The following is a 23,397-nucleotide window of genomic DNA, read 5'->3' as shown; positions in this document are numbered from 1 at the left end:
TTCGTATAAGCTATTTGCACCCATCAAATCTACGCTTCGAAAAAGAGGTACACTTGGGTGGTCGAATGGAGCATTACAGATGTTTCGGAATATTTTTTCTGCAACAAAATTATTTTATTTAGTTTTGTATTGGTGGTATTGCCCCAAAGACTAGAGAAAAGTGAATTAGGCTTCAATGTATCGTATATGGAGGGAGGGAAAAGAGTGAGGCATCAATTTCTAGGCTGAATGTATGCAGAGGAAACTGTACTCTTAGCAGATTACCGAGAAGAGTTGCAAATATTGATTGAAATCTGCGGCGTGGAAGAAAACTCTCCTGGGCTAAAATTCAGCGAAACAAAATCTGGAATTATGTTTTTTTTAACGACATCAAGGCAGAAAATTTAAAGATGCAGCACATAGATATAGAAATAGTGGTCAAGTACAAATATCTGGGAGTGTGGACCTCCAGGCATACCAGAGACATATAATTGGTAAGGGTAAAAGGAATTCCGCCATTATGAAACACAGTGCGCTATGGAACTTCAATATATACAAAGTGGTGCGGGGAGTATTGAAAGGACTAATGTTTCCAGAATTGACATTTGGTAACGCAGTCTTGTGCATGAGTCCTGAGTCACCATCGGACCTAATCTGCTTATCCGGAACTATTACTTTCCGGCTCGTAATGCTTCTGTAGCGCTAGGTCATGTTCTTATCCGCATTTCTAATTTGCTTGACTTTTCAGTTTACAAGGTTTTAATTTTGGGGAACTTCAATGTACCTGGCGTACTCGATTTCGTGAATTTTAACGGCCTTCGTCAAATTAGCCGTGCCATAATTAAATACTGCCGGTAACATCCTCGATTTGACTAACGTCAAAGTGTCCTCGGAGGGCGCTGTTGCCTGTCCAGTCGTTCCTGTTGACAAGTGGCCTCCTCCTTTTTTTAGCAACGGTCTCTTTTCTGTTTACTATTAGCCCAAACATGCAGACTGCCGCGTTTGATTATGCTCGTCCTAACTACTTCGCACTGTACATGCATCTGAATGATACTGACTAGGACACGGTTTTGGAAATATGCCGACGTTGACTTTGCCGTCTCTCGGTTGACAGATATTGTCGAGTCTGCTCTGGGGCGCTTTATACCGGTATAGTATCCGATGTGCGTTTCCTCGGTGGTTCCCACGTGATTTCCGGCGGGCACTGACATTGAAATCGCGTTATCACAAGATATATAAATCGTCTGGCTTGGACAAACGGCACTCTTTATCCAAGGAGCATCGGTCTATGGTGAAGTGATCGATTGAAGTGATTGATTAATAGGGTCAAACGCCTACTACACGGCTCCATTGAGTCTGACCTTAGGCGTTATACTCACCGACTTTGGGAATATATTTGGTACAACAGGCCATCCAGTGGAATTGAGCCTATTAGCGGCCAGTTGTTTTAGTGGCGCCCTCCTACGGTTCCCCCTTGTGACGTCATTACCTTGCAAACAACAAGTTCGATGGTGTTTGTAAATAGCATGGTGGAAGCCTGAAATCATTGCGCTCTCAAAGGAACACTGCCAACACCGTCAAAATTAAAGTTCTTTCATTCCTCTTATTTCCGTCGATGATAAATCCTTTTCTGACGTCATAGTCAGCGTTCGGCCAATCGCGGAAGGCCGACCACAGCGACGCTTTCGGTCGCGCACGTCGCCAATAGTGAGTTTTAATAGATCGTTTCCATGACTCCGATAAGGATACCCGATACTCCGCCACCGCCTTTCTTGCGCATGCATAGTGTCGTTATCGGGGCTATCAGAGGTATCGGAACGACCTACTAAAACTCTCTAATAAAGGCCATGTTCTACACATGGCAGCGGAGCGCTGGAAGTATAGCGTTGACCTCGCGCTAAGCGCGTGCTGACGGGAGCGTTCACCACCTTTGTACCCTCAAAACAGTTGCTCATGGCAGACCATAAGACGCTGACCACACGCGAGCAGCGCTACATCAGCTCGTCTCTGCATGTGAGAACCGACTTTAACTCTGAAGACTCTTACTAGTCAGGTCTCTGACTCTTGCTAAACACTTCTCATCTATAGTAAACCCCAATGTTCTCCAGTGTAACAACACAACCCCTTGTCCTGGTAATCTTATTATGTCAATTCTTGTATTGACAATTGTTGATGTGGCGTCGGCCATAAAAGAACTTGACCCGAAAAAGTCGTGTGGGGAAGATGGGATACCTGCCTTCGTTGTTAAAGGGACACTGGCAGGGTATTTATGATCGCCGAGGTTTTTAGTTGTAATTGGCATGTGAGAGCCCAACAACCCAGAACAGAATTTGCGGCTCGAAATTCGGTTTCTTTTCTCTCGAAAATCGCCGATCGAGAACTGGCCGGTTTGAGTCGCGCTCACTCTCTTCTCCGTGGTCACGGGCCATTTTCTAAGGTTCAGACACAATCACCAAATTTGATCAGTCGTGGGTCATTGAAGGCACACACTCACTATTAAGAATTAAAAAAAAAAAAAAATGAAACCCATTTTTTGTGGCTTCTAAAAAGCTGCAAATACGTTGACTGAAAAAAAAAAGTTGCACAGAATGCCGGAAGCTATCTGTGCATTCGCCGCGTAATTCTCAACATGGCGTCGTATCGCGTATCGAGGGACTCGCGGGCTGGACGGCGATGGCAGCGGACGACGGGCATGGGACCTCTACTTGAAAACTGTCTTTCGCGGAACCGGCGAAACTGTCTTCCTTCGAAAGAGAAATTTTGGACCGATCAAAAAAATTGGTATTCATTCCGACGGCACACCCGACCACCAAGCCGATTTGCACGAAGACGTCGCCGAGCCGTCGCCCTTTCTCGTGTCTGAAGACATCGCTGGCGCAAACTTCAAGCACCAAGTGCGTACTTCGAGTTGAATATGCACGCGTATGATTTTTTTTTACTAGGTGCGAATGTGACCAATGCATGGTGCTGCCCGACTTTAAGCCTAGGAAGTGCCTTTGCTGGAGGGAAATCGGCAGCAAACATTCCGACCTACAGTCGACCGGCTGCATTACTACGAACGAAAGAGTTCCCCCTGTAGCTCAGAGGAAAGGTGTCCGCTTCACACGCAGCGAACCCAGGTTCAACCCAGAGTGTGGGCATACATTTATTTTTGTCAATCATTGTGCAATATTTACACTTTTTTACAATTATTATTGAAAACAAAATGTTGCGGACGAAACGTCGCTGAACTAAATGGTATGGCACTCCTTTTTTGACACTTGTGAACTCGCTGTAGTCACTTTCCACTAGATGCAAGGAACATATAAATCAGGTAACGTCCGCTTTTTGAGGTTCCCGTAGCTGTTCTGCAGGATTGCAGACAGCCATTGGTCCTGATCCCGTTGATCTTTCGGGAACTTGTGCAGACTCTGCTGCACAATGCCACTTTCGGATGCAGGACCTGTGAGGCAGCTCTTCACGCAACATCTTGAGAGCATTCTTCTCGGAGCCGATCACGGGCATTCACTGCGGGCACTCACTACTCATTTCCAACTCTTCAATGCGTGTACAAAACAACACATTTTGAAGGGCCGAACAGCGAGCTGAACAAACATAACTGCAAAGCAATCGCACGGCAAGCGGTTCCCGCAAACCAAGACGTCTGCTGCGCGCAGCCAAGAAAAAAAAAAAAAAAAAACGGGGGGGGGGGGGGGGGGGAATAAAAAGCGCACGGTCGGGTGTAGCCACGTCACTTTCGGCACTCACTCTCTCCTCCATGTTTCTGCGACCTTTGTGCGAAGGTTTCGGTTTCGGTTTGGAGCAGTGGCTTTTTTCGGCTTTATTAGAAATATACGTGTCTTTGTAATAAAACATTAATTGGGCAGTCTTCTGACACCCTACTAAATCGCCTGGTAAAAATGGGGGGAAAAAAAAGGGGGGGGGTGTCAGTGTCCTTTTAAAGGGTGTCCTGTTATCTTGGCTCCTGTGGTGCAGTACATTCCTAACGTGTCTTTAAAGACAAGTACCTTTCCATCTTCGTGGAAAAATGCTGTGGTTGTGCGAGAGCACAAATCTGGAAACTTCCTATGTCGATAATTACAGACAAATTGCACTGCTTTTTGCTGCTTTTTTAAAAGTTTTTTGAGAAAGTTATTTCTAAGCATCTGAGTTTTCCGATTAGACCAATGCTCCGTCCAAATCAGCACGGTTTTTGTCGGGGACGTTCTGTTGAGACTAACCTTCAGACCTTCACAAAGCCTATACTTGGCTCCCGTCGCCAGGTTGATGTTATATATTTTGACTGTTCTAAGGCGTTTGACCTCGTAGATCACAACCCATTGCTGACGAAGCTGTCTAATGTGGGTCTTTCTTCGGGTCTTTGCGACAGGTTTGGCAGCTACCTTAGTGATCGCTCAAATATGGTGCCCTACTTAGAATGCAATTCATATCCTTATATTGCCACGCTCGTCGGCGAGCGACCGCGTGCGTGGCCGAGTGGTTACCGTGCTTGACTGTCGCGCGGAAAGTCTGGGTTCGATTCCAGTCAGTGAGATGCTCTTTAATTCGTTCTTTCAACATTGCGTTCTCGTGAGTTCGAGAACATTCTCGTCTGATCGAGTTCCGAATGTTCCAGTCGCCGAACAATCTAGGCCGATTGTTTCAGAAGCTAACGCGCGTCCATAAGGGACTCCGCGTGGCGATCTGCAGTCAGTCTCGCCCCAGCGTTCGCCTCTGCTGTTACGCCGACTTCCACGCGCGCGACGCTCTGTTATTATCTTTTGTGCCATTTTATTTTTGGCACAAGTTCGCCACATTACACGTTTATTTCTTCCTGTTTATTTATTGTTTTTTGGTCACCACCCGTGACATTTTGGTGGAGGTGCTGGGAAAAGACAATAACAGAGCGTCCCGCGCGTCGAAGTCGGCGTAACAGCAGAGTCGAACGCTGGGGCGAGACTGACTGCAGATCGCCACGCGGAGTCCCTTATGCACGCGCGTTGGCTTCTGGAACAATCGGCCTAGAATGTTCGGCGACTAGAACACTCGGAACTCGATCAGACGAGAATGTTCGCGAACTCACGAGAACGCAATGTTGAAAGAACGAATAAACGAGCATTCCACTGACTGGAATCGAACCCAGACTTTCCGCGCGACAGTCAAGCACGGTAACCTCTGGGCCACGCACGCAGTCGCTCGCCGACGAGCGTGGCATTGCTGGAGCCGTGCACAGTCCGAAGGGCATCACCTTGAACTCGTATACAGCCCATCCGGCGTGACGAAAGCTGTCTTCTCTCGGTTCCGTTCGTCGACTTCGATCTGCCAGTAGCCGCTCTTCGGGTCCATCGATGAGAAGTATCGGGAGTGGCGCAGCCGGTCTAACGTGCCGTCGATGCGGGGGAGTGGATAAATTCTGGAGTACTACAAGGGTCGAACTTTGGACCGTTGCTTTTTAATATTTTTATGAATGACCTCACAACTTGTGTCAGTAAATCAGAGATCCTACAGTTCGCTGACGACATGAAAATGTATTGCAGTATCCACACGCCTGCTGACTGTGAGCTGTTTTTAAACGATGTTGATGCGATTCGCCTGTGGTGTTGTACAAACTCGCTCCCATTGAACCTAACCAAAACTAAGGTTGTATCTTTCTCCCATAAGGCAAATGTTATTGTTCATTCCTACTAATTGCACGACTCAAACATTTCAATCTTCAGTTGTACGTGACCTAGGTGGTTTGATTGACTCGTACCTCAATTTTAATTACCATGTTTCGAAAATTATCAATGATTCGTTACGCATCCTAGGCGTAATTGTACGCATTACCCGTAATTTCCGCAGTCACAACTGCACCTATTTCAATCGTTAGTTTTATTAAGGTTGAACTTTTCTTCTACTGTGTGGAATTCTCTGGGAGGCAATTAAAATCAGTTAGAGTGCGTAACGCGACGATTTGTAAGACATATCTAAGATCACCACATTGAACGGATGGTTCTTATGATTACGTGTGTCTCTTGATTACACTTGGTCTTTCGCCTCTTTCGGATAGACGACTAGTTCGCGACATATTTTTTTATATAAACTTACCAACGCTGCTATTGATTCCCCCCGTTATTGGGTAGAATCTCACATCATATGAAAAGTAAAAAGAAACCGCGGTTTCTTTTTACTTTTCTAACTTGGAATCTATTCCACCGCTGACTCGGATGCAGATCATCTATAACAAGTGTTTTAACCCTGACGCGGACTTTTTTAATCCTGACGCGGACCCTTGCATTCTTTTTTTAATTTTTTTTAGGTGTAGTACTTAGGCTTATTTTCTAGTCTGAAAATATTTTTGGTCTGATTGTCTTTCACTTCGTGCAGGTGTAACCCTCCTAAGGCCTTACCAGCTCTTTGGGCCACAAAAACACAGATTGATTGATTGATTGAAGTGCAGGCGAAATTGGACATTGGACAAAGGAGCGTTGGCAGGATAGCTCTCGGGGCGCATCGGAACACTCCAAACGAGGGTGTGTAACTAGGGTGATATGGGCTGATCACCGTTTGAGAGCTGAGAGGCAGTGAGTAAACACAATTTTGACGAAAGACTAACAGACATTGAGGACACGCGGTGGGCGCATAAAATCTATAAATATCCTGTATACGAGGAGTCTGAACACGATATGGACTAAACGGACATGAAAGCTTAGAATGAAATTCCTGCAGGCGGACAATGTTTTGGTGCAAACGCGTTCAGTTGAAAAGGCAGGGGCAGAGAGATGGATGTGAGAGGAGTAAATTCAGTCGCAGTCAGCTTTAAAGTTTATACGTCACAAAAGCAAAAAAATAAGAAAGGAAGGTTTATTCGATAAATCAAGAGGGAGCGCTTTACTGTTTGAGACAAGGACGGGATTCTTAAGAACAAAAAACATGTAGGGCCAAATTCGAAGACACAGATAATGTGCGAATTATGTAAGGAGGAGACGGAAACAATTGTGCATCTGATTTTAAAATGTAAGGAGCTTAGTCTCGCCCTTCTCAGTAAACCTAAAGAAAAAAAAAAGAAAAAAAAAAAAGGTTTTGCGCATTGTTTATGCACTGCGCGAAGTAGTTCTTACGAGATTTAGCTGTCGGAGGAATCAAAAGTGCTTTTCGCGTTTGGAACGTGCACGTGTTGGTAAGCTGACATATAGCTCATTTAAAATGAATCTACATATATCTTAATTACTCGCATAAAATGGGAAGTTAGTAATGTAGCACGAGGAACTGGCCTCTTTTTTCCTGTGGTTCTTACGGTGAACACGGGTGTAGGCACATTGGTGAAAACTGGCGCTGACATGGCGGCCGAAATCCGAAACGGAGTAAATGGGATTACGAATACTCGATTGATCGGAACAGAGAGCACGTTTGTTTTGTTTGTTTTCTCCCAATGCACACCTCGACAGAGGACAAGAGAAGAAGGGCAAAGAGGCTTACACTTGTCGAGGTCCCTCTTGGGGAACTTGAAACGCTCGTGCAGCTCTAGGGCCAGCTCGCAGCGGTCGTAGACCTTGGCCCGGGCGGTGGCCCAGAGGCCGCTCATCAGGAGCGCCAGCGTCCAGGCTGGGAGCCGCCGCCTCCTCCGCTCCATCTCCCCCTGCGCACCAGGGCACGTGGCCGGGGCGTCACTGATTGCACCGTCACACCCTACGTTAGTTATACTATGGTGCCTGGAGTGCGTCCCCGACTGGTGTGCTTAGCGTCCTATCCCACCCGTAGATCAAAAGCGTTCCCGAACTGGCAACAAACGACGTCGCAGAAGCCGGAGTGTCCCGCTGTCGGATGTCACGATCCTGGCGGTTAATCGTACAAATGCTGGCGAAAAACACGAGCGAACGCGAGTGTCGCTGTCGTCGCAAGTCTCCACTTCTGGCTGCCGAAGCTTTCGTGAACTGGCACACTGGACCTGCAGCAGAACAGGTGTCTGCCCCATCCACGACCGTTTTGCTGGGATACCGCCAGGATCGCGACCGGCGACAGCATGACACCACTATGACGTCATCAGGCAAAAATCGAGGAACCACTTTTTGGGACGCGCTAAACAGACGAGTGGGAGACGCATTCCAGGCACCTTAGTTATACCTCGCTCGCTTAGTGAGTAAATAAACCCTTAGGGACCAACAGATTGTTTCCATGTAAGAACGCGTTTGCCCACACCAGATGTGTGCAATGCGGGTGCGCAGAAAGCAGATTCGCAGGATGTGCAGGTTTTGTGCATGCGCCATGCGGACAGCAGCGCCACCGCAGAGGCGTGACGTCGTCGTCGAGCGTTGGTGTGTAGGCGTTGTTGTCATTCACCGGCCTGGCGATAGCAGCCATTATGTTTACCGAACACGCTCTTAGCAAGGACGAGTATATTCTTCGAAATTACTTGATGCGAGCTCTAAAATCAAATAACCTTGAAAAGGAACCTCCTGCTGGGGGCCTCAAAGTGGTAACCGACGTTTTGTCGAGAGACTCGAAGCACTCAGATTACGTTGAGACGTTTTTTTAGGGGGGAATCTACATCTTAGCGAAGAAATGATGATTAACACAATAAAATGGAAGGAAGAAAAATGAGGCGTTCGTGGGAGGGCAACGGAACAGGCAAAAAGAAATGATAAAAAAATGTTTTTTTGTTTTGTTTTTTATTTACACTATGTTAAAGGGCTACTGAACCGAACGCAAAATAAGGCCGCAGAAGTGTTGAACGAAACGCTACGAACTCCAAAACATCACTCATACATCAATATCCCAAACGAATGGCCGTACTTTTGGAAAAGAAGGGCGCGATCACGCGAGGCCTTTGACGTCATTGTCCCCCTGGAAAATTTGAGAGTGAGGGGAAGCGGCCTCGCTTCTCTCCTCCTCACCTAGGTTCACCAGCTCGACGGGACGTAGCGTGGAGGAGAGGGAATGAGAATCGCAACGGTGACGTCCCCCTCCTCCATCCTTCATCCTCCTCCCCCTCCTTCCCTTCTCCTTCAGTTCCCGCGCTAAATTTAGACGGGAAAATGGCGTCACATGTCTTGGCGAAACGTCATCTATGAACAAATTCAGTTTCTCTGCTAGATTTAGCGGAAAAATGAACGTCACATGACCGCAACGCCAGTTCGATTCCCCGCTAAATTTAGCGGGGAATTAACTTGTTGTTGAGGTCCCGCTAACTTTAACAGGGAATTGAATTGGTGTTGAGGTCCCGCTAAATTTATCGGGAAATTGGATTGGTGTTGAGGTTACTTGACCTCGATTTTCCCGCCAAATTTAGCGCGGTTACACCGACGCCGAAGCCGACGCCGCGATACACCGAAACGGGCGCCTAAGTGCTGCGCTGTGAACTGTGAACGATACATCAATCTGGTTTGTGCAGGTGAGTCACACGGCTAGGAGGGCGACATAATATAGGGGCTAATCGTCGCGATAAGTCACATAATTAACCAATGTTTGTTAATTAAATGTTAATGCGATAGTATTATTAAGCTACTACTCCAGATTTTCAGCTAGATAGGTGCTTGGCCGTGTTTTCAGGTTCCCCGCTAAATTTAGCAGAAAATTGACGGCACGTGAGTTCCCCGCTAAATTTAGCGGAAAATCAATACCACGTGACCTGCGCGCCAATGTAGCTTGCCCGCTAAAATTTGGCGGGAAACTGACGTCATGTGACCTACGCACCAGTTCACTTAACCCACTAAGTTTGGCGGGAAAACTGATGTCACGTGACCTATGCAGCAATGCAGTTTCCCCGCTAAATTCGATGGGGGGAAATGGACGTTACGTCACTAATGCGCCGATTCAGTATCATCGCTAAATTTAGCGGAAAATTGATGTCGCGTTACCAATGAACCATTTCAATTCAACAGCTAGATTTAACAGAAAAATTGACGTCACGTGACCTATGTACTAATTCAGGTTCCCCTAACCTGCCCGTGTGTGCAACGATAAATGTTATCGCATTCATGATAATCACCCCTGTGGTTACATCTTTGTTCAAACTTCAAAGGCGGATACAACATAAGGGAAACAAAATGTTCAGTGTAAAATACATTTAAAAGGCTGAGTCGATACATAAAAGCCTCTTTAGTCAGTGAAAATAGACACATGGTTCACAATAGAAACTTGTTGAGTGTCATCAAACGCCACTAAACGAATCATTTTTATAAATACTTTGAGCGCGCGGGGAGCGCAGCAAAGCGATGAAGTTACCACTCGCGCCACTGGCACAAAGTGGGGGAGAAAACGCGGATGATAAGAGACAGGAAAACCGCCGGGGCGTGTTATCACCACGGGTAGCCTTGCTTCTGCTGCACGAACTCTGGCGCCCCACGGCGCTTCCCAGGTGCTCCGAGTATTTCTAATAATCACTGATTTGGTGGTTTTTGATGACACTCAGCAATTTTATAATTAGAACTAGATGTTTATTTTCGATAATTACAAGTCAATTAACGTGTTTTCTTTATTTAGCCGATTGATCGTTACGATTTGCTCCCTACACTATGTCCCCCTGGCTGTATAACTCACTCGCCCAAACCGTATTAGTGTCACTTTTTTGTTTGTTTTCGTTTTACAGATTTAGTAAGCTTGAAAAGAAACACCTTGCATAGCGACACTGTATGGTGACGTTCAACTAAAACACAATATCAAATTAAAAAAAAAAAAGTTGTATCTTTATCTAAAGATGTCGAAACCAAAGACAAAAAGGCAACCTTTGTTCGCTTTTGCCAACAAAGCAGCAATAGCCAAGCTACTGGCGCGAAGCCACGTCTTGAACATTGTCTATCTAATGGAGTATAATTGGCCCGTGCACGCCGCCTGTGGGTCACAAATTTGAACCTGCGCGTTTAATTTAAGTGACACCCCTAGAGTGCCTTCATGTGTGCAAAGGCGCGCGCCCATTCGAGCGGAAATGTTTGACTTTTCATTACTACCACTAAATGGCACTGCCTTTTAAAACGGGAAATGCAATTAATAAAAAAAAAAAATCTATATTTGTGTGGTGTGTTGTCCTTCGTCCTTCCCCAGTCTCGGGGTTTTGTCTTAAATTATGTTAAACTTCACCAGCTCGTTTGCGCCCTAACGTTTTGTGGGTATATTTATTCGTCGAGCTTCAAAACTTTTTCATTCATCCAGTTGATTGCGTGGCAGGCACGTCTTTCCTTCGAGGTGCGGTAACTGAACTTATCGCCTCCTTTCAACGGTAACCGGACAAAAGCTCACCGGACAAAAGCTCACCGGACAGAAGCTCACCGGACAAAAGCTCACCGGACAAAAGCTCACCCGTTTTTTGACAGACCCGGACAAAAGCTCACCCGTTTTTTGACAGACCCGGGCAAAAGCTCACCTCGATTTCTTTTTTTTTCCCTACCCGGGCGAAACACGGGCTGAAATAAAGTGCGGACGCAATAAACATCGGACCATTTTTAGGAGAATTTGTACCTCATCCACCATTGAGTTGCGAATTTTTTAAAAAATACTTTGAAAGAACGGGAGTTTGGCCTATTGGAAAAGTACAAGACACATGACCAATTTAGAAAATTGTGCGGGATTTTAGATAGGCTCGGGTTTCTTCCACCACAGCTTGTTCCACAGGGAAAAGTATACCGGTGACATCGGCTAACTGCTGGACTACTTTGATTGCACGTATGTCAACGGCCACTTCCATTATGCTTCTGTTCCATCTGCGGCGGCACCCAGAACGAATTGTTCCCTTCGCCTGACTCTGCGCCGACGGCGACCGGAGTTTCCCCCGGTACGGTGGAATATGTACGACACCGCTCTTCAAGATAAAGACCGGATGAACACCTGCGAAAGATAGAGTACCGGGTTCCAGAAGCTCGTCGGCCACGCCCATCCAAGCGTCTGGAGGCTGATTGAATGCCTACAGCAAAATCAGGCGCTCGTTGCCACGGCATTGACAAAAGCCCGGAGAGGTGAGCCCACCGTAAAGCGGGTGCGAAAAATTACTCTGCACCTGCAGAATCGTCTTAGAAATATTTGCGAGGGCCTGCATGTACATCGATATCTACCAAGACTGCTGGAGCTAGTGGGGGACTGCATTCGCTTCTAACCAATCGATAAATAAACTTGTTTCTACTAAAATCAACAAACCATGCGCCTGTCAGATTTAATTTATCGTTGCTTTTTTGTGTCGCACGCATGCACCTAAGTTGTCCGCACTCGTGTTGAGGCCAACATGACATTTTCTCGTGGTGAGCTTTTGTCCGGGTCTCTGAAAATATGGGTGAGCTTTTGTCCGGGTCTGTGAAAGAATGGGTGAGCTTTTGTCCGGTGAGCTTTTGTCCGGTGAGCTTCTGTCCGGTGAGCTTTTGTCCGGTGAGCTTTTGTCCGGGATTCCCTTTCAACATACCTAGCGAACGTTGCTTTTCAAAGTACTTATACCGATTGATTTCGCCTGCATAAAAATAAAAAAACAAACAAGAAAAAATACGATTTTCACGCTTCCTTTTTGCCAACTTCCTGATTATCTACGCGCTGGGAAAAAAAGTAATACGAAACAGGCGCCCAATTTCCGAAGGAAGGAAATGTTCATTCGGTCTTGCATCGCACACCCGTTCGGACGCAGGAAGAGGCGGAGGCAGGCGTCCGCCGTGAACGTTACGCGACAGCGGCGATAGATGGCACTTGCGATAGTCCAAACCTCCTCGGAGAATCCCGAGTGCACCTCCAGCGGCACTGCTTCCGCGCTAGCCTCACCCTTCAGTACCGGGTGCCTCGGGCCCTGCATGCCCGCGCCCTTCCCGCGTGCACGTGCCACTGCCGTGGCTCTAGATGCGCCCGGAAGGCTGGACGCCACGAGAAAAACTTGTTCATCTGAGACGTGTTCCACTCTGGTTCTCTCCATGCCGGGTCTCGAGACGCCCTCTTTTATCTCGATTTCCTACGTCGTCCCTCCCCCCGCCTTGGGCGAAACAACTTCCTGGCTCGGGCACATCGTCGGAGAAGTTTGCGTTTTAGTTTACACTGGAGAATATCGCGAATATATATATATATATATATATACCGGGTGTTTCTGCGAAGACTCAAAAATCCTAAAACTTAAAGCGTAAAAAAAAAGAAAAAACTTTCTTCGGGAACAAACTACCAGCCACGGCGGACGTCAGGAATTGCCAAAAACATAGTAATTAGCCAACTAATTAATTAAAATTTGTTAATTAACTTTTTAATTAGTGGAAATAGACATATGGTTCTAATTAGAAAGTTGCTGAGCGTTATCGAAAACCACTAATTCAGTCATTTTCAAAAAGACTTTGAGCGCGTGAGAAGCGTAGTAGTGCACTAAAGTTACCGCTCTTTGAGCAGGTACAAAGCTAGCGGTTGCGATAAGGCGCCCGCGTGATTTTTCCGTCTCTTATCTAGCCCCAGCCTTGTACCTGCTCCACGAGCGGTAGCTTTAGTACAATACTACGCTTCTCACGCGCCGAAAGTCTTTCTGAAAATGAGTGATTTAGTGGTTTTCGATAACGCTCAGCAACTTTCTAATTAGAACCATATGTCTATTTCCACTAATTAAAAAGTTAATTAACAAATTTTAATTAATTAGTTGGCTAATTACTATGTTTTTGGCAATTCCTGACGTCCGCCGTGGCTGGTAGTTTGTTCCCGAAGAAAGTTTTTTCTTTTTTTTTTTTACGCTTTAAGTTTTAGGATTTTTGAAAGTCTTCGCAGAAACACCCTGTATATATATATATATATATATATATATATATATATATATATATATATATATATATATATAATCTACAGTGAATTTTAAAGGCTTGACTGTTCGGGCGAACCTTCAAACTAGTAAAATTCGACCATGTTCGACTTATGGGCAGTGCTGTCCGAATTCCACACCAACGTTTCGAATTTCGGGAAACAATTAATTTATAAACTAGATCATCTTTTTTTAAATTTAAATTTATAAACCAGATCAATGTTTAAACAATATAAAAGCAAACGCCATGTCACTAGTTCTTTCCAATTCTCTTGAAATTGAAGAGCTGCGATGAAAACTACTAGTGTGGCGGAAAGTTCTCACTCGGGGCATTAACAGCAGAAAAGCAGCAGTAATGTTTAGTGACCGTTACCACGGTCTATGAACAAAACGCAGAAAAGCGCCGTTTTCGTGTTCGTGTTAACGGTGTCGCGCAGTCGACATTTAATGTACTTTATTTATTGTGTGCCCTCGGGGCTCGAAGGCATTACAGAGAGAGCTGTGTGTACAATCAAACAATATGCTCTCTAAATATTGCGTTTTTCCACCGCCAGGTGAGGTCGGCTAATTTTTGTAACTTTCGCGCATTCACAGGAAATTCAAGCTTTAGTCGCAATTTAGTCGACATTTAAGTCGCACTTCGCGTTAGAAGGTCGAAAAAGTCGAGCCTTTTAAAACTCACATTTTTGTCCCGTTATTCGCGAAAGATGAATCTTTCGTGGCTCTTTTTTTGGAAGGTTTTTCGTTTCGGTTTTCAATGGCGCCATCGCGATGCGACATAATTATATCGTCTCTCGTACGGGTCAGCAGCAGATGCGCGAAAGAGATGGGCGCATTTCGCAATGAAACCGGTAGCGCGGCGAGCCAATGCCAGCCAGAAGACAAGGCTTCCGCATGACGTCATCGTTCGTGGCTTTCGACCCGACCCAAGCTGCAAACGCGCCAAAGCTCTGCGAGAGACGCCGCACAGCGGCAGACGCGTCCGTCTTCGCGTCGCCATGCGCTAACGTCGCGCTCGTTGTGAGACACTGCAAGACGCACAGGCGGCGAGGCTGACGCAAGTTTAAACAGCGCTGCGCAAATAAAAAAAAAAAATAAAAAAAAAATTTGCTAGGTGGCGCAAGTTTCTGCCCCATTCAAAGTGTTCAGTCTTATCCATCCATCCATTCATCCATCCACCCATCCATCCAGTTATGACGGTTGGGAAGAAAAATGTCAGGCCTTGTCTTCCAGAATGTATTGAGTGAGCTTGCACCGCTTGCTCGCGTTCTCGCCGAAGCGGCTTTTTCGCCCGCTGCCGGTGAGCGTGGTTCCTGCACGTCGGCCGACAAGGCTCATTATCTCCACGGTGTTTTTCTTGTCGGGAGGGATCTTCCAGTCGCTGTAATTATGAGCATCGTTTCTGCCTGCGTTTACTGCCTTTTTGTTTTCTTTTTTGCAAGGTCGTGGATTGTTTTCGGTTAATTTTTGGCATACGGTACGCTTTTTGCGGGCGTGCCGATATCTCTGAACCCGAGGCTGCACTATAACGGTCGCTGCTTTTGTTTATGTGTAGCGTGAAACGAGAAAACCGCGTATTTGGAGTGACTGCAATGAGCCACGTTTATATTTCATCCGCGATTCTCGATAGCACTTGGTTGCTCTAACCTACTTAACGATAACCTCCCCTTCTTGAATAGCAATATAACTTTACTAAAGTCACGCGTTTGTCATAAGAGCAATTTGACTGTAATGGGCAACGGGTGACCCGATAGCAGCTCCTCCAGCACGCTCTCGTCTCCAGCCGGACTTAGCTGCGCGTGTGACGAGGTGTGATCGAACGCAGACACTAAAAATGGACAGAAAAGGACCAACAGCCCTTTTTGAAAAAGGTCTACAGGAAGTATTCACTGGCGGCCATAGCTGTGTGCGCGACTGCTAAGCGCGTGCTGATGGCGAGCTTCCACAGTTCTTTTGCAACGTGCATTCCGCACCGCCAAAATCTCTAGAGCATGCGCTCTAGACAGCACCCACAAATATGGCGCCCAGTAAATACTTATTACAAACCTTTCAAAGACAAAAAAATGAAAAAGGCTCCTATCCGGTTCCATTTTCTGCGTTGGTGCGTATGGCGCGTGATTGGCCTGCTTTCCGGAGTGTCGAACATGCGCGTGCCGCGCTGAGAACATCGCACGCTGGGCTGAAGACTTGTAAATACGGAAATGGTGTACACGACCAGATACTGAGGGAGAGGAGGAGACGAGAGCGTGCGGAGACGCCAGAACGCCGAGCTCTGTTCTCGGTAAACACAAAGTTGTGGACCAAGTTTACGGAGTTCGCCGATTGAACTCTTGTGACGATGAGTCGGCGCTTTTTTGGCGAAAGTCCAATAGGCGTGCTCCGCGAAATTTCGGCTCAAACCTTGCGTTTGGCGAGTCCAGATAACAACTCCTACAGTCGATGACAAGTTGAAGAGTCCGGGGAAAGCTCCCTTCACCTCTCTCCACTTTAGCAGAGCGAATTCTGGAGAGGATTCCATCTCTCCGGTATTCGCTCTATAGTGAAGTGTAAAAAGGGAGAGAGGGTCTTCTCCTGAAAACTTCAGCCGGGGCACACTGCTTATACATCATGCAAAAGACAGTCTGCATACAAGTTCGACCGCGAGTCACCGCGACATCCGCGCTTCAAATGCCGCATAGCACTGATTTCGATGACAAAACTAGGCACGCTGATTCGAACCACGGATATCGCAGTGACTCTTGTTTGCAGACTGTTTTTTGTACGACGCATGAGCAGCGTGACCCCGACTTTAAGCTGTCACCAACTATCCATAAGAAAGCCTAATTCCCCTGTCAGACGGGCACGTTAAATGTGCACGCTCCACGTGTAGAACCAGGATCACGAGCTGATTCGCGGAGCGGTGAATGACATTCGATCAAAATGACATTTACTTTTCTGTCTGACAGGGGCATTAGTGCTGAATTCGCCTGCGTCATTCAAAGAGGTGACCCCGGGGCGCAGACTGGACACGACTGCGGCGTCAGCGTTCGGCTCGGGTTCTCACTGATTGGGCACGACTTCCAGCCTAGCACTTAGGCTTCTAGAGCCCCTGATTGAAACGATTAGTGGGTATAGACGGAAAGCTATACCCTGTTTCAGCTTAAGCAGCGGACGCTACAAACTAATGGGACTAATCAAGCAGCGTCAAAAGCGTGAGTCACTGAACCTTTTCTGCTAATGAATGGATCAATGACGACTGAACACGCACAGGAACATGACGAACGCCATGATGGTGCACTTTTGACACTGTCTGATAGGTCCCATCAGCTCGTAACGTCGGCTGCGTCTGGACTTGAAGTGAAGTGCCTTTGGGGGTCTCTACTCCCACTTGGAACGCGTCCGATTGGCAAATGCCAGCGTTCAGCGTTCAGGCTCGAACGCGTTGGAAGAAAGAGTAGAGACAAAGGCAGCTAGCTTTAGGGCTACCCACTAATCAGTCGAACCAGAGCTCGGCGTTCTGACGACGCCGCGGCCTCTCGTCTCCTAGGATATGTCAGGAAGGTAAACATGAAAGCAGAACGAGGCAAATCGTTAGCGCTCGCATCGGACATTCTGAGAGTAAGAACGAGAAAGAGAGCGACAGTAAAGCTGACAAGGAAAGCAGACGATAGGCTAGGCGTGTTAGTTTTTACCACAAAAATAGAGTTGTTCGAATGCTGAGGAACTTTATTTATTTTTTATGCAAAGCGCAACGCCGGTGTTTTTGTGCATAACAAAGCAGGAAAAACACTAGATACAAAATCTTGGAAGTCATTATATATATTGGGGGTGTGTGGATATTTATACTGCGTGTAGTTGGTTAGCCATTTCAAAGTTGCGACGAGTCACTTGCCGTATAGGTGAGCAATTTAGCCAGCGCAGTACAACAGCTAGCCTGGGGTCTTTAACGTGCACCACGCAGTAGTGATACACGACCGCACGCCGGTACGATGCTCATCCAGATCGAAACGGGCAGGGGTGGGGATTGAACCCCGGATCCCTTGGTTCTGCAGCACGAGGTTGGAAGTCACTCTTTCCTGCTTCCTTGTGTATACCGAAAGCGTGACCATCAATAGGGTTCCATCGGGCCTTCCGATGTCGGGATGTACGCTCCACCGCTCAGAAGCGGCGGATATGCATGGGACCTTTCCCACTAGATTATTATATTAACTCTATGAGGGATATGGATGGAACAGCCACATAACCTTCATTCGTCATTTTGTGTGGCGCTTTTACACGCCTTGACCCAAGCTCGTACCGTGAGCTTCAAGTAACGTACCAGTCAAATAAGAAAACTGTTTCAAGCGGCTTATATGGCCACGCAATCCAACAATACGGTGGCAAAGTGTCGTCATAGCAGCAAATCGATGAATATACGAGGTGCGCATTAACAACGGAACTATTTTTCAGCCAGTGTGATTGTAAACGTGTCAGGGTGCATACTCGGGGACAACTTTTTGTTGCTACGCAGTCAAGCTTGAGCGTGTACTTGAGAGTGGATCAAAGCTGTGCACCGGCTACTCTTCTGTTCGGAACGGCTGCAGAATGTTGTCATAAAGCATAAAAGAATAGCCGTTATCATCTGCGCGGCATGTGTTCTCGCATATGAATTCAAGAAAAAGCTAGCAATAATTTTTTTTAATATTACAGGAAAACAAAAAACACTCTCGAAGGCTTGGCTTAAGGTGATACGAGTTTAGGGGTTTGTTCCTTCTTGCCAGACTTGTACGTAACGCGTTACAAGTAATTGATTACTTGTAATCAATTACAGTTAAGTGTAATTTTGTAACGCTTCAATTACATTTGTCAAGCTGTAACGCTCGGAGTAATTCAATTACTTTTTTTCTGTAATCAATTACAAAATCAATTACCAATTACATTTTTCATTCCACAATTTTTTTTTTCTCACAAAAATCAACATAGTCACTCAGCCATGGAGCAAAAATGATTGACATTTTTTTAACATCTAAAAAAAATAAAACTAGGATTAGTCGGCAAATCCTTTTTTCTTTTACGCCACGCTCTTCTACAAGCGCGCCACCAGCCTTGGCTGGGGAGTTCCGGATCTCGTTGCAGATTGCTGATAAAGTCGACGGGAAGCGGGAACTCGCTATTGACTTTTTAGTGGGCTTTGTTCCTTAGGTCGACGCGTCAGCTACACGACAAGGTACGGGTCTGAAAACAAAAAAGGGAACAATAACCAAACAAAATTGTGTACGCAATATTTTACTGTGTATTTGTGTATTTCTGTCATCGCAATAAGAAGTAACGTGAAAGTAACTTGAAAAGTAATCAATTACTTTGCAGTAATTGTTCAATTACTTCTGGGAGGCAGTAATCAGTAACGGTAATCGGTTACTTTTTTTACTGTAGTAATTGTAATTGTAATCAGTTACTTTTTTTCAGTAACGTGTACAAGTCTGCTTCTTGCTTGATGTGCCAGGCGTTCGGAGCTAGACATCAACCGACGCAAGATCGCAGTTCGGCCTCCAGCGACAGCAATGCTGACATTACCGCAAAAACAAAACAAAACAAAAAAAAAAAAAAACCAGGAAGTCATTCAATCCCGATCGAAGACGCGGTTTCGTGTACGGATACCCTGCGGCTGGGTGACCTGTACCCCTGAACTTGCGTATTCCCGTTCGACCGTCGTCGTGACCGAAGTGTGCAGTTTGCGCACGGCAGAATTTCTAGACTGCGGATCAAGGTCCTCTCGCCAGTGTCCAGACCGCCAGGTTACACCGAGCACCCTCCGAGAGCTCCTGATGCATTTTACCACTCGAGGCCTGACCTTGAAAATCGTAAATGTTTATTTAATAGTGCGCTGAAATGCATTTGACTATACTCGTGGACAACTTTCTGTGGATATGCAGTCAAAGCTGTGAGCGCACGGATCTTCGCGCATCATGAGAGCCGATCAAACTTGTGCACGCGCACCATTCACTTCTTTTGAAATACCACAGGAAGTTGTCTGGAGGGTCAGGCGGAAGATTACTAGGTTCCTTGGTTTATTCCGTTAAATAGTTCAAAGGAAAAACAAAACTTAGTAAATGATTTTCACGCGCAATAGGTCACGATTCATGCTAAAGCGGGAAAAATTCCCCGTGAGCATATATTGATATATTTTAACCTACTAACCTATTGGCAGATGTGCGAAACGTATTGGTAATTATCAACGTCCGTGCCGGCAACAACACAACCTACATGGCGTAAATTTATTTCAGTTTCTTTTAGGGAAGGTAAGGACGAGAAACGTACGGAGGACGAAAAAGAAAGAATAGCAGTACAAAGTGTCATTTCCTTCAAGCTTATTAATGCTTAAGGCTGAAGGTATCCCGGGATGTTTGTAGTTGGCTGACCTTGAACAAAGAATTCATTCCTCTGATCCACCCACTAAAAATTCTTGTCTCCAGCTTGGATGAACTACCTGACACCTGCTCTCTTGTGGACCGTCGAGTATTTTTACCTCTGCTTCCAAAACAAAAATCAGGCCCACAAAGGCCACCAAACCAAACCCGCACACGCGCCTCGCGGTCGACGCAATCGAAATGATCTTTCCCTAGTCATCGCAGAAGACAACACTCCAAGGGGAGACCTCCAGTCCTCCCATAAAACGCACCGTCACCCTCCACTGCGCAAATGCGTAGCCGCAGCGAGCAGGAAGCCCGTGTAATCATCGTGTGGAGGAAAGGCCACTGGAACGGACCGACAACCTCGGGAACACACCCGCTCGGCTCGTCTGACGGTCACGGTCGCAGAGCCTCGGCGGTTGACTCGAAGCGTGGTCCCGCGTCCACGGCTTGTCACCTTCGCTTCGTCGCCAATCGGTCATCGTCTGCAGCGGGCAGCGGCCATGCAACCCAGAATTGAGCGCCTTCATTTCGGACTTAGTTTATCTGTTACTGTTTGATTTTTTTTTTTAATTCTTCTTGTGGTAGGTTAACGTACATATTTGCTGAACTGAAACAATCACTCTTGAGATGCCAAGTCCTCTTGCCGAGCTTGTCTTCCAGCGTGGTGATTCTTGTGCTGTGACCGGATCATACATCTGGCTGTAATAATGCGTTGCTTCAGTCTGCAGCCATCAAAGGTGACAACTTGTTTGCTTGCCTTGGAGCGCGGTGATGCTTTGAGTAGAACGTGTATCTGAAGGCGTTTTCTTGAACGTACGCAACACATTCGGCTAGCCCGCTGCCGCTAGAGGTGACGGAATTACTGCTGCTTGTCATTCTTCGTGTATATGACGTGCCGCGTCGATGGAGCGCAAGTATGAAATCTCACTAGCGGTTGGACATGCCTGCCACCGATGAGATCCTCCTGCAGACGTGTCCCTTGCAGACTTGCACCTTCTGGTGGCAGGTTCTTGAGAGACGCCGTTGATAGGGTGCGCGTGCCAGAGATTTTATATTTCCCAGATCAAAGTAATTCGGATGATATTCAGTTTGAAGAGGGTGTCTGTCTAATGCATCATATGAGTGCCTCACTTCCCACCAGTCTGTTTTTGTAGCAGCTCTTGTTAATTTGAAGCATTTGTTTAGACCCTTGAAACAAGTTTTATCAAAACGCAATGTTATCGGTTTCCGCCGTATCTGTTGCAAAGAACTTCACTCAAGACTTATATTTATAGGACTTGACTTCCGTCACATCGATGTAGTGTCTATGTTTGGAATGTACCGCCCTTTGCGAAGTCTCCTAAAAAGTTCAATCGGCCCAACGACTTTGGGAGATTTTACGACTGCTGCAGTTTAGTGGAGGGTTTCTTCACTCGTCGCAGTTTCCAATTTTTAACGGTTGGTAAGTGCCTGCGGCTCGTTACGTCCGTCAGAAAGATTACGGATCTCAAAGCCTCTGTAGTATTTCAAAACGTAAGTTCTTTTTTTGCTTTTTTTTAATCGTTACCGGAAATGAAGACGACATGATAAAGTACGGCTTGGCTTCTTGTCTTATACGCCGGAGGATGCTTCTAGGTCAATTGCGTTTACGTGACCTGCCAGCTACCGAGACCTGGAAAACCTGAGAAGATTCTGTGTATCTTTGTGTATGTGTGTGTGTGTGTTTGAGGCGAGTAAAGGCGGGGAGGGCGGTTGCACTTGCAGGCCTCTAGGGGGTTGTGGTCGGTATTTCGTTTCGGCATGGGCTTCCCGGTACTTTAGGTGGTCCTGCAGTTATCTTTGACAGCTCCCTGTCAATACTCCGGTTCGAACGCGCGGACTTCTGCGAAACCTTCTCTGCGCTGTAATCGGGGCGGCATCGAGGAAACGATCTGCGGGAATGGCGGTGAGCGTCCATGCGGCCGGGGGGTTACAGATGTACGCAAATACGTTCGGTTTAGTTTTCTCTCTTTGTAATTTTATTATATTTTTTAGGATAATAGAAGAAGGCGCCATTTCATGGCGGCAGCAATAATATAATGGTCGGCCACGCCGGCGCATCTGGAACGGAGATGTCGACCCTTCCAAGCAGATTTACAACGAATCTAACTATGTGTTGTTGTTTTTTCTTGGGGGGGGGGGGGGGGGGGGGCTGGTAAATATTAAGAGGCACTTTGGAAGGAAGGTGGAAACCGCCGTAAAACAGACTCATATGATATCAGCGTACGCTCAGAACTTGTGCACTCTTTACCCCACATGTAAGATTTATATGCGCCTTCTTTTTTAAGGACACCAAAGCCCTAAAATAGCTGTTGCCGGGAAGAGGAAATTGGGGAATACAATAATCACCTACGAAGTTTCAGAGTGGCGACCTACGTTTAGGTGCGCAGGAATTTGCGTGTAAAAATTCGCACGACATTTTTTTTTTTTTTTTTTATTTAACTGCAGTAGAAAAGTTTTCACACACACAAAATAACTGGAAGAACGGACTACGATTATACCTTAATGAAGACGAACTTGTTCATTTCGCCTTTTTTTAAGTTTGAAATCGATTGCGCATTCCGCGTGTGGGTGTCGATCGAAACGTGAAACACGGCTGATCGATGGATGCCCCGCATTCGTATACCCATTTGTCGATAACGAGGAGCCACCGTAACGCTGAAAAGCATTTAGTACCAGTCACGGTTAATTGAGCGGATGATGGACGAACCTGTCGAGCACTAACCGAAGCATGCGATATATGCACGTCCTGTAGGAAGAACCGGTTTCGGTGCAGGCCATTTTCTGACGAGAAAAAGACGACTCCGCTTTTTGCTGCGAACGCGGTTTTTGGCGAAAGGAAGTGACGTCATTCAGCCGGTGCCGGACGCTGGAACAACACTTTTTAACATTTTTTTTTTTTTTTATATACTGGGGAACATCCAAGGCTGCGACATTTATGTTATGTTAGGCACAATGGCAAGCCACGCTATGTGTCTTGTTTGCATCATTTTATAAATTGTGGATGGCGAGGCACTCAGACGTGACGTGCTGGCTTGTTTTCTTTGTGAATATTTTCACAAATACTTTCAAGTTAGTGTACATAGTTTTTTTTTTTGTGAAATAAAAATATCAAAACGCAAAAATAGAAAGCTAAAAAATGATTCGAACGCATATTCAAAAACATTTTTAGATGACAATTTTTACTAATAATATCAGAAAAGAACACAACCGACCTCTAAACTGTCAATTATTAAATACGAGGGAATGACGCTCGCACGCAGGTGCCCAAATAAGCATCGGCCCCGCATTTAAGCGGTCTTCGCACGCTTTTCGCCATACCCTACTGCCTTGAAG

General features: G+C 46.2%; 1 protein-coding gene across 1 annotated transcript in view; it reads right to left on the bottom strand.

Moving 5' to 3' along the window:
* The window catches only part of LOC8053221 (leucine-rich repeat extensin-like protein 1), a 93,837-nt gene that overhangs the window by 19,300 nt on the left and 51,140 nt on the right, over positions 1 to 23,397 (bottom strand). The window contains exon 2 of the mRNA XM_029979527.3: positions 7,417 to 7,576. Coding sequence (XP_029835387.2) covers positions 7,417 to 7,570 — 154 coding nt within the window. The 5' untranslated portion in view covers positions 7,571 to 7,576. The remainder of the gene's footprint in view (positions 1 to 7,416; positions 7,577 to 23,397) is intronic.

This window comes from Ixodes scapularis, unplaced genomic scaffold, assembly GCF_016920785.2.
Source record: "Ixodes scapularis isolate PalLabHiFi unplaced genomic scaffold, ASM1692078v2 PGA_scaffold3__209_contigs__length_174095766, whole genome shotgun sequence".
NCBI lineage: Eukaryota > Metazoa > Arthropoda > Arachnida > Ixodida > Ixodidae > Ixodes > Ixodes scapularis.
This window is presented reverse-complemented; position numbering and strand designations above follow the sequence as displayed.